The sequence below is a fragment of the Bidens hawaiensis genome, unplaced genomic scaffold, assembly GCF_021521415.1.
Source record: "Bidens hawaiensis isolate Kalapana, Puna unplaced genomic scaffold, B.hawaiensis_p1.1 tig00003653_1, whole genome shotgun sequence".
NCBI classification, from domain to species: Eukaryota; Viridiplantae; Streptophyta; class Magnoliopsida; order Asterales; family Asteraceae; genus Bidens; species Bidens hawaiensis.
Window position 1 is genome coordinate 931,880 of NW_027491209.1, and position 11,659 is coordinate 943,538.

At 33.6% G+C, this 11,659-nt stretch overlaps 1 protein-coding gene and 1 long non-coding RNA gene across 2 annotated transcripts; one reads left to right on the top strand and one right to left on the bottom strand.

Moving 5' to 3' along the window:
• Positions 1 to 696: 696 nt before the first annotated feature.
• LOC143624073 (thioredoxin-like protein AAED1, chloroplastic) lies at positions 697 to 9,060 on the bottom strand. Its single transcript, XM_077094821.1, has 7 exons — positions 8,623 to 9,060; positions 7,759 to 7,805; positions 1,911 to 2,025; positions 1,638 to 1,682; positions 1,488 to 1,547; positions 1,304 to 1,405; positions 697 to 1,207 (listed from the first exon to the last, which is right to left on the bottom strand). The coding sequence occupies exons 1-7, from the start codon at positions 8,914 to 8,916 to the stop codon at positions 1,097 to 1,099; spliced, it is 774 nt and encodes a 257-aa protein (XP_076950936.1). The 5' UTR covers positions 8,917 to 9,060; the 3' UTR covers positions 697 to 1,096.
• On the top strand, positions 2,931 to 3,750 carry LOC143624026 (uncharacterized). Its single transcript, XR_013152019.1, has 3 exons — positions 2,931 to 3,081; positions 3,517 to 3,611; positions 3,719 to 3,750. It is a non-coding gene; the product is annotated as an uncharacterized LOC143624026 (long non-coding RNA).
• Positions 9,061 to 11,659: the final 2,599 nt, after the last annotated feature.

Genomic DNA, 11,659 nt, shown 5'->3' on the forward strand with positions numbered 1-11,659 from the left:
CTTAGGCTTGGTGTGTGTATTACGTGAATATGACATGACTTTGCATCAAATTTCACATACTCCAAACATTACGTATCTACAACTTGCTTTCTCTCTACTCTAGACACCACATTGCACAAAATTATATTTGAAGTGGTTATTACTATTATTATATGTTAAGATGGAAATACATTTTATAAGTCACAAAAGGTTTTTTTTTTCTTATAAATATCAGTAAAAGTACTATTAATAATAAGTTCTGTTTTAATAAAAAAACATTTGATTTAATCAATAATAATATCATGAAAGGAGATATTGTAGGTTTTATAACTATATAAAGGGTTGTTTTATCATTTTAAGAAAGTATATGATATTTTTACAAAGTTACAAAATTGTAAGGAGAAAAACCCAGAGGACTGAAAATGGACCACACTCACCGCTGTACCAACAAAATAGTCTATCAACTATGTCACATCTATAATTTTTTTTATATAAAGTAATTTCAAATAATAAAATTAAAAAAAAAATGTTCACAAGGACGCGCCATTCCCATCGATATATTGGTGTGTTAAATTAGTGTTTTAATAATTTAACAGGAGAAAAGAAAAAAAAAGGTTGAAGTATTACAGCTAGATTATAGTTAAGTCAAGATTCATGTGTGTATATAATTCTTACATGTCTTTACTTATACTTATTCTCTGTCCTACCCATCTCCATTATAACGTCCAAATAGTTATTCATTATTACCTTTGTGTCAAGTATATGAAACATAGCATAAAATATCAAATATTAAATAATTTTTAGTTCAAATAAATAGACATGCGAATCAAAATCTATATCAGAATTCTGATGGTCCAACCTCACTCAACAAGACTATGGGCAGGCCCACCTAGTAGTCAACCCAAGAACCAACCCAATCTTCTGTCTCATCCAAAATTAATAAGGAAATAATCAACTAAATAAATTTGGGAATATTGGTAGTGAAAATTGGTACCAATTAGTTGAAGAAATTGGTAAACTTGCAACTTTGTTATATTAACATGAGTGGATCAAAACCTTTATACTTTGAAATACACAACCACTATACCATGTTTACTAATAATGTGTTGTTCAATATTCATGCATTGCTACATATATTGAAAATGTCATCTAAAGGAGCATGATCGCCTGTGCCTTCGTCCTTCCATGCATACAACAACTCTTTACCTTTAAACACAAACATCCCTCCCTACAAAGCAAAACATGCATTATTATTAATCATACAAGCGCGTACATTTATTTACAGTACAGTAAGTAAATAATGTAATATTATATTAGATCAAACCTGTTGCAACACACTTGCTCTATCATCTGGTGTTGCTTCTATCGTGTAATTCTTTACGGCTTCTTTCAAAGCCTCAAATCTTGATCTTGATAACACCTTCGCCTGTTGGTTCACATTCAGGCGTGGTTGAAAATGCAAGTTATATAAGTTGATTATGATAGATATAAAGGAAAGAGGATATTACACTCGCAGGGTTGAAAAATGTCCGCCCAATGCCATAATACAAACCCAAGAGATTATATGCCTAAGTCACATGAAAAAAATTGAAGTGTTAATAACATGCAACAGGCTTACTCTAAAAACTAATAAATTTGACAAGTGAAGATCAAAACACCTTTCGTTCGGGATCTGCATAGAGGTTCTCCAATGGGAATGGTAACTGTGACGATAAAAGAATAATTTGATCTTAATGATTGCAAACTAAGGGGGTCTTTAGTTAGCTGGAATTCAATAAAAATTGGAATCTGAATTCCATTCCTAACCTATTTGATTCTAAATTATACGAACAAAACATGATTATTTCAATTCCAACGACGGATTCCAATTACTTAAAACAAAATCCATGAATCAAACGCCGGATAATAATAACGCAAAAAGGAATTATTACCCTTTTAGCAAGGATGCGAGCTTTTTTAGGTTCGCCGATACCAATAGCAATCAGCTTCACACCAGCGGATTCAAATTTCGCTTTAACTTCTTTCAGAGTCGATGCGAGTTCCCAACTATATGTGTAATAAATAAGAAATTAAACACAAAGGTTAAAAAATATGATTTTCTCTCTCTCTATAATAAACAAGTGGATTTTCCACAAAATTCTCCTTTTACTTTTCACCAAATTTCTTTAAAATGGCACATGGCATCTTCCTATCTAATAAAACAATAAGATTTTCACCAATCCCCTTTTCTAACTATTTTCCCTTATTTTATATAATAATAATTCACAAATTCATTTAACCTAAGGGGGTGTTTGGTAGAGGGAATTGAGGGGTGAGAAATGGAATTGGAAAGAATTCTCTTGTTTGTTTATGAAAGAAAGAGGTGAGAAATGGAAATAAACCATTTCCATTTCTCTGATTTTGTTTCTCTAAAAAAAGCGGAGAATTGGATTTCTCTGATTTCATTTCTCAGCCTCACTCTCTCACGCCTCTCCCTGCTCGATCGACTTGCAGCCTCTAATCACCCACAAATCATCTCCAATCCAAGAACCGATCTCAGTTATCATCATCATAATAATAATAACCCGAAACCCTCATTCGTTCTTCATCTTCACTGTACAACACACACACACACACACACCATCACCGTAACACACATCCGCCACGTCACCACGCCGATAACCGTCAATTGAATCGAATGCTTCACACTTAATATTATTATTATTATTAATTATTATTAGGTTTCTCAATTCCATTCACGAAAAAACCTTAAGGTACGTTCAATTTCTCTTATTTATGTATATTACCATCACTGCTAACGATTCAATCGTTATAATAACGAAATTGTTAATAGTTATTGGATAATGCTGTGTATTGCTAGTGTAATTCGATTGGAATGTATTTATTATTATTATTTAGGTTTGGATGTTGATTTGTATATTTTTTTATAATTTTTGGTTGGTGTAGGATTGTGTGTTGGTGAGAGGAATGAAATCATTTGACAGGATTGTGAAAGATTATTGTTTTTGGTAGAATGAGAAATGTTGTGAGTGGTATAATTATTAAGAGATATGGCACAGCAACAATCTTCTCGCCTCCAACGGTTGCTGACTTTACTCGAGAGTATCTTTTTATTGCAATCTTTCTTTTCTAGGCTTATTGTTGTTATTATCATTATTATATTGTAAATGCATATTTTGTGGGAAAACGGATGAGTTTTTAGCAATAAGTTTATAGTTTGGTTTCATTATCGACTTGCCTTTGAATTGTTTAAAAAGTGATTAGGTGCCATGCATGTATGCCTAATCATGCAATATGGGAGTTTAGTTGAAAAATCATTAATATATATAGTTTAGATGGATTTAGAGTGGTGATACTATCTGATGCAGCAGATTGACATAATTAACGGTTGGAACTTGAATGTCACAATTTGGATTTGGTATGAGAGAAGCAGCTTAATCTAGAGTTAGGTTAATATTAGCTTGAAATAAGGTAGAGTGAAAATGTGTACTTTTTCAGGTTCATGCTGGCTGCTTGTATTTCTTGACCGTTGTTAAGCTGGCTCGACACAAGCCACACGATTCACTGCAGCTCGCCAGATAGGGGAGATTGCAAAATTACATCCTCAAGATTTAAGCTCTTTGCTACGTAAGGTATGTATTACTGCATTGATTTATTTTAGTATTGTTTTTTAGTTTGGGACATATTATGGCGGTTGTGCATTCAAATTGGTTTGATTATTGCTTAATGCATTTTTCAGGTATCACAATATCTTCATAGCAAAAACTGGGATATCAGAGTTGCGGCGGCTCATGCCATTGGAGCAATTGCTGGATGTTTCAAGCATTTATCTATGACTGATCTCTTTAATCTTGTTGAGACAAAGATGAAGGAGGCTTGCATAAACTGTTCTGTTGAAGAGGTTGTTTTTTGGCCAACATCTCTCCCCAAAATAAGTGCTAGCACTTCATTCCAGAGGTTTTTCTTGGTCCCTTACGTACGCCCATTTTTTGCTCTGTTTCAGCTATTGATCTGACATTTTTTATTGACAGCTTTGAACTCTCTAAAGTGTTGGGACATGGGGCTCTTTTGGCTTCCAGAGGACATGTACTGTATTTTTTTGAACTTTTAGCTTAGAGTCTTGTGGATATAGTTAATCTTGATATATTGATTATTCTGTTTTAGGAGTATGACCTTGCAAGTGATTCTGGCAGCAACTCGAAAGAAAGACTAGCCAAACAAAGGCAAAACCTAAAGCGGCGGATGGGTGAGTTGTGAATGTGCTATTACCCTTGGCTATATTTGCATCGTGAAATAATTTCTTTATTGAATTGCTTTAAACTTGTATGTCTGATAGCAGGTTTGGATGTGTGTGAGCTGTTTACGGATGTACAAGGTTTGATTGGAGACGAAGATCTTGTGATGCATAAACCTAATCCCGCTGGAAGTAGTGTACCATCTGATTTTTACCTACAAAGACCGGGGCGTAATGTCCAGCAGTTTGTTGTAGATGTGGTTCCTGGTTACAGATCAAAGGGGGAAAGTGCTCGTCAAAGAAACTCCTCAAAACGTAAGTGTTTGGAATGAATACGTGAAGGTATATTCTAAAAAATATATTTTTTAGATTTTAAAATTTTAGTCTAATTTATTTGTAATTGTCTTGTAGTCTCACAAAGGTGCTGTGAATTTTCGTGATAAGTCATTTCCTTTCTATGACAAATTGTGTACCATATTCGGTAAGGATAGAGCTATTGGTGGTAAAGCAGTTGACCTTGGAGAAGAAGATGTTGTTCAAGAGACGCAAAAAAGCTCACCTGTTGATATTGAAGACTTTGATTTTGTTGATGAAGCCGTTCCAAATGTTGATAGATCTGAAGGACAAACAGGAAGTGTAACAAGCAAGTGCAAAAGAGGTAGAAGCACGGATGCAGATGAGATATATCGAGAGTCTTGCAAAGATATCAAGGAAGTTTTGCTTCGATTTGGGGAGATGGTGGGTGAACAACTTAGCAAAGAAGGTATGGAGGCTCGTGAAATCTATGAAAAGGTTAGTGATGAGTTGAAAGCTTTACCAGGTATCACTACGAAAAAACGGTTCAAAGCAGCTCATTTGATTGGTAAAGATGTGGATCTAGGACGTTTTTTTCTTGCGTTGACAATAGAAGAGAAAATTGAGATGGTCGAGTTGTATACCGATGGTTCAATGGGATAGTTGTGTATGGTTGAAGTATGTTTTGTATGTGAATTGGTTTTAACTATGGTTGATGTTTTTTGCTTAAAAACTACGTTTTGTATGTGAATTGGTTTGATCAATGCATATTTTGGTTGGAATTTATGCATCTTTTTATATGTTTTTTATTTTTTAATAAATATTTGTTATGAAAAAAATACTTGGGCTAATGATAAAGTTGATATAATTCTCTGTTTATTTTCTATATACCAAACAAGGGAAATGATTCTCAGCTATATTTCTCTACTGAAATCTCTGTACTACCAAACAGAACAGGCAATTCTCATTCTCCGTACCAATTCCCTATCTCTGCAATTCCATTTCTCTACCAAACACCCCCTAAAAGCCGACTTGAACCATTTTCTTATTATCGGCAGATTCTTAGCTATGTTCGATCCTTCGCACTCATCGGTCGTCTTCAAGCTTACAGGTGTTAGCAATATTCGATCATCATCAACCGTAATTTCTATCTTCTGCAATGATTATGGTATTAATTGGACTTCGTATATAATCGTTAATCTTATACTAACCCTAATTTTGAATTTTGATTTACAGATTCGATTACATGATGTGCAATATCGATCATCGTCTTCAAATTTAATTTAAAGGTGTTACCAATATCCGATTCGACTATACAGATTCATTTTAAAGATTAAATTATTCCTATTTTTTGTATCTTCAGCAACATCGGTATCTTCTGAACAAGGGTAAAATACAAATGATGTATATCTAATATGAACATTTGTTTTGCTTTTATAATTTTTTGTTAACTGTTTGTTTTTTTTTCCTATTGTATTTGCAGATAAAGGTAGCATTTGGTTGAAGGCTTTACTTTCCCTGCTAGGGGTTTTAAGGTATTATTTTTTCCTATTTACGTTATGTGTATTCGTTTGGCAGCCGATTTTGTTCCTTCAATCCTACTCTCATAGCTCCTGTTTATGGTGTGTTTCAATCGATTAAGTTGATATATTTGATTTTGGTTTTTTTACTACAGCTAGGTAAATGCTTTTGTCACTATTTTACAAATACATGATTACTTACAAACCTTTAAGACCGTATTTAAAAGTTTTTAAGTGTTGTTTTGCTCAAGACCCGGGATCTTGAACAAAATATTATTACATGATCTAATTTCCAGAAAAATGAAAAGCAATAGCCCAACTGAACAGCAAGAAACACTCTTCTGCAGTCATACAAAAATTACATATGTCACACCTAACCATTTGTAATTATAAAAATACATATGATAATTAGAAATAAGATGTTTTAAGGGAGTTTGGGTTTTGGGATTGCATATCCAAGATTCTGAGTGAAATAAGCAAATTGCAGCTGTTTATTCTAAATTGATTATTTCAAAAACCAAGAAGCTATCCAAAACACACCCTTAGATGGTTTTATTACTTTGTTTTCTCAACCTGTAGGCATTGGTAGGAAATTGGTCCCTTTTGCAACTGTTCTAAAAGAAATCGTTGTTTATGAAGTGTCTACTTTATATTGTGTTGGATGGATTTATACTTGGGACTTGCTGTGACGTGTGATATTCACTCATGTCTCATGCTAAAGTGTTGTGCAAGTAGAGAATAGTGCATACTGCTTAATTGTAAGCCATCATTCATATTAAGTTAAATGTATGAAGATGAGTGCCCTTAAAAATAGTTGTGGATTATGCAATAACTCAGTGTAAGAAAATGTTTATACCTTTATGGGATAATAAATGGTGGTTCAGGTGTTTTTTTTTTCAATTTAAGGTTGTTGCTTTGATTGTTTTCATATCTCATCACTTTCATTTGCATACAAACGACGTCTACATTTGACCCAAACTATATGTTCGTTTACAAGTTGTCATGGACTCACGTAACAATCTATATTGATGGTGTATGTAATTATTTATATTAGTGTTTTTGTTTTTAATAGATGATCACATCCTCTGTTTTAACTCTTTATCAAATTGCAGTTACTTTCCAATATACTCAAAAAGCATCCATCTTTCTTCATATCTATAAAGGTACGTTCGTTCTTTGTTCATTCAGTCATTTTGCTATAATTTTTTTTGTTTAAGAACAGAAATGATGATTGTTGTAATGTCTCATTGTCTTGTGTGCTATCTGATGAGTACCTTCGGTGGTTGGGAGTTGGGAATGTTGGTTTAACCATGACTTTTCGGTCAAATTACTCTTCTCAAACAATTCAGTGATGATTTATGTTTCTTTTATTTGAGGTTTTGTAAAGTTAGCTAATTTATGAATAGCAAGTTAGCATTACATAAATCAGAATATTTTAGCATATTTATGCATGAGATGTTAACTAAAGTGTGTTAAGAGTATTAACATATAAGTATTTTTATTTGAATTTGTTAGTTTTGAAATTATTATGGGACTTTGGGAAACATGTTTATTTAGGTAACCAACATCCATGATATATCATATCATGTTTATATTTAATTTATTATTATTAGTATTATTATTATTGTTATTATTAATATTAACAACCCGTATATCACACGGGTTCTAAACTAGTTTAACTATATATGTCTACCTATATATACAAAAGTGATGAAACTTTAAACTGATTACCAGCAAGGGCATCCAAAATGTCTTAGAAGTGCAACAACAGCAATCCCCTAGAGAAAATAACCAAAAATCATATTAATTTCATTGTCAATGTCAAATTCAACTCATTAACGATCCCTTGCAAATATTATTAGATTACATTTCGTTCTCAAGGATCCAATCTATGCATTAATATGTAGCTTCAAGCAAGGAGTATGCATATACATCATGATGAGCAGTTTATTAAACCTAAAGTGTTGGGTTCGCTGGCCTTTTGGACCGGTTTCGACAGAGACGCAAAAGAAGAAGAGGTGCAGGGCTACGGGCAGCCGGCCCTAGCCCATTCCAAGCCTGTTTATTTTAAACGTGTTTCACCTAATTTTGTAATCACTATATATGAATGCATGCTTGTAATCTAAATAAAAAGAAAAATACCTAGTTGCAACTGGTGATATATGTCAGTCTAGACCAAACCACGTTAAATCCCCATGCTTATTTAATGCTTTTGTGTTGTGTTCATTTCGTGTGTGCTCTAATCCCTAACGTATTGTAATTCAAGTTCCACAATATATGGATTTATTGGACTACCGTGGGCTGATATGTAATTGATTTATGTTTATAGGACAATCTGTCAATCTGATTAACTTAGTTTCAAAATTGGCAGGAATAAAAACAATAAAGGGAGTACCACAGATTGATCCCTATATATGTATGCATATGTACTTTGGTACTTGTAATCGTTTGTCACTAAATAAAAAGAATACTCCGTAGCAACCTATGACGTATGTCAGTCTAGACCAGACCACTTTAAATCCTCATGTTTGGTTATTGCTTTTGTGTTTGTGTAATCAATTTAATGTTTATACAAAAATTAAAGGGAGTACGTACCTCAGATTGATCCCAGAGGTCATTGAAGGTGACGGAGTCGCCGGAAGCAGTGAAGATGTTAACGTCGCCGAGTAAGTTTGTAACTTCAGGAGAGTAAGTGGCGGTGGAAGAAGCTTTTGGGACGACAACGGCGGTTCGATTGATTTTGCATGGAGTGAGGTTAAGGGAACGTATGGTGGTAGTAGGGGATAAGAGATACTGGGAAGAAAGTGATAAGGGAGTTTGGAATGGTGGGGTGGAGGAAATATGAGAGAATGATGGACTGACTGTTGATGAAGATATGTATATTGCCATTGTTATGGAGTTTCAAGAAGTTTGTGACAACAGAAGCAAGATCAAAGCATGTAATATACTCATGAAGGAAAATTTGAAGAAGAAGATGGGACACGTGTAACCATTCAAATCACCCAAATATTATTTCTTTTTATTGTGGATTAAAATGTATCACTTTATCTTATTTTATTTCTGATGATGTCAAATTTATGGGAGACTTCTCTCGGCTTGCTTCAAATTTCTTTTTTTCAACTTGTCGATATTAATCTTGAGATGCTATTACTTGGTGTCCAATCGCAAGATGAGTTTTTGAAGGAGCAACTATGTACATGATGGGGTAGATCCGGCTTAAAGTGGTGATATGTATAGAATTTTACGGCCAGTGACGTATCTAAACATACTTTTTAGGGGTAACGTTCAAAAATTTTGTTAGCCGCATTTCATATAATATAAACGAAACAAAAGTAGAAACATGATATTAAATAAAATAAACACATCGGTGCAAATTTCCCTCTTCTGTTTTTGAAAACTTGTAATCGAGCCATTATACCTTCTCCTTTTACTTTATCATTCGTATATATTTCTACCGCATAAATTAAAGCATTGTTCAAATTCCCATCACACATTCACTTGCCCAAACCCGTATTGATAAGCTTCATTTTAGAAAAAAACATATTTCAACAGTTGCATTTGCAATCCGTAAAACCAGCGCTAGCTTCAATATTCGATAAACCAAAGGAAAAGTAGTGTGCTTTCCGGTTTCCACCATTACACAAGCAAGGTCACGCATTCCACCCAATTTTACAAATTTATAATCTTCCTTTAAAGTGTGATAAAAGGTCATATTATCACCTGCAATACACCATCTTTCTTCATTATTAAAATCAAAATAATGCATCCCCGAAAATGTCACTATCTTAGATATGTTAAACTTGAAAAACGAATCTCATAGATTTAAACCGAACATATATTCTAACTAGTTGAGACCTCATTAAATCTCTTTCCAAGCTCTTGAATTCGCATATCCAAAATCGTATTAAACACTTCAACCTCAAAATGATGATTTTGTTGAACATGTTTATGTTTGACGTTTCTCGTTCAAACAAAAGAAAATAAAGTTAATGGTTTATATTTGCTTTGGGCTATAAACTTTGTTTAGGCTTTATTTGATTTGAACTTTTAAATGATGATTTTGTTGAGCCTATTTTTGTTTGAGCCTGCTTAGTTGGATGTTTCACGTTCAAATAAAAAGAAACAAAAGGTTAATGATTTTTATTTGCTTTGGGCTATTAACTTTGTTAAGGCTTTATTTATTTTGAACTTTTAAATTGGTTGGGCTTTAAACAAACAAGGGGTAACGCAATATTTTTTCAGGGGTAATGAAATACGAAAACCGATCAAAAAAGAAAAAAAATTGCTCTACAAATGAAAAGTTGAGGGGTAGTATCTGCTACCCTTGGTTGTTGTTGGCCCAGACGGATCAAACAAACGAACACGAGATATTGGGGTAACAACCCGCGATTTTAACATGATAAACAAACTTAACGAACTTATCAAACGTACATGAAAATGAGACTCCTTGACTCTCTGTTAACTCTCACTTGACTCTATCAAATAAAACTAATAATCTAGATCCTATTTATAGGCCTACTTAACTTGCTCTCCAAAACAAGACATTTCCTAAACCTACTACAATTCAAATAACTAAATTATAACTTAACAAAATAAAACCCTTAACTATATTACTAATTCAAGATTAATCCTTCATTCATCCCCCTTAATCTTGAATTGTTCATCTCATTTGTACCACCAAGGTCTTGAATTCCTAATAGCACTCTCAACTCTTCAACTATAATCATTGGTTCATCTTTATCCTTTTTTTAGTTGTTTGTAACAGACCTGTTTAACAAGTTCTTCACGCTCATCATTCAAACCTCCCACATTGATTCCAGATACAACTTCATTCTCCACGGTTTTCTTTCTAACTTTTCTTTTCTTTCTTCGCTTAACAAAACTTGCATATGTGTTATTCTTTCTTTCTTTATCTGCCCTATTGGGCATTTCATTCTGAAAATTCTTCTTAACCTTTCATTCGGTTATGACTTTTCATCCACAATTGCTCGGTTGTTGACTTTCACACAAACTTTTAAATCTACAGACCAGGTGGCTGCATCATTCCTTTCATTCAGTACAATATCCTTCCTCTCATCATCATCAGTAGCAGATTTATTGCTTCCTTTCTGCTCACTTATCTTATCAATTTTCTCTTCTTCAAGGTTGTTTGAGTCATAAACATACCTTAAGATTCTCCATCTTCTCTTCTTCTTCCTCTAAAGAAATTTTTTCTTTTTCTTCATTCAACCTTTCTTTGCCTTCACTTCTCAAAACAACTTGCAAAGCTTCTTCATTCTTTGTAGCTTCCTGAGCTTCATTATTACATGCTTGTTCTTCTTGAACAATAGCATCCAACCTTTCATTCTCAACGATCTCATACAATCTTTCTTTCTTAGCGGCTTCTTGAGCTGCTTTTTCGTCTTCTTCCTTTCGTACATGATCAATTCCGAGAAATTGAATCTTCAAAGCACGCCATACTTCTTTAGCATTCATAAGTATGCCAACTTGTACCAAGATGTCTTTCGGTAGGGTTTGACATATGAACCCCAACGCTGTATACATCTTCCTTTCATCTATAGTTATATTGATTGTAGGTTCAATAACATCCCAAAAACCATACTCTTTTAGAAACCCCTCCATCTTGATCGAC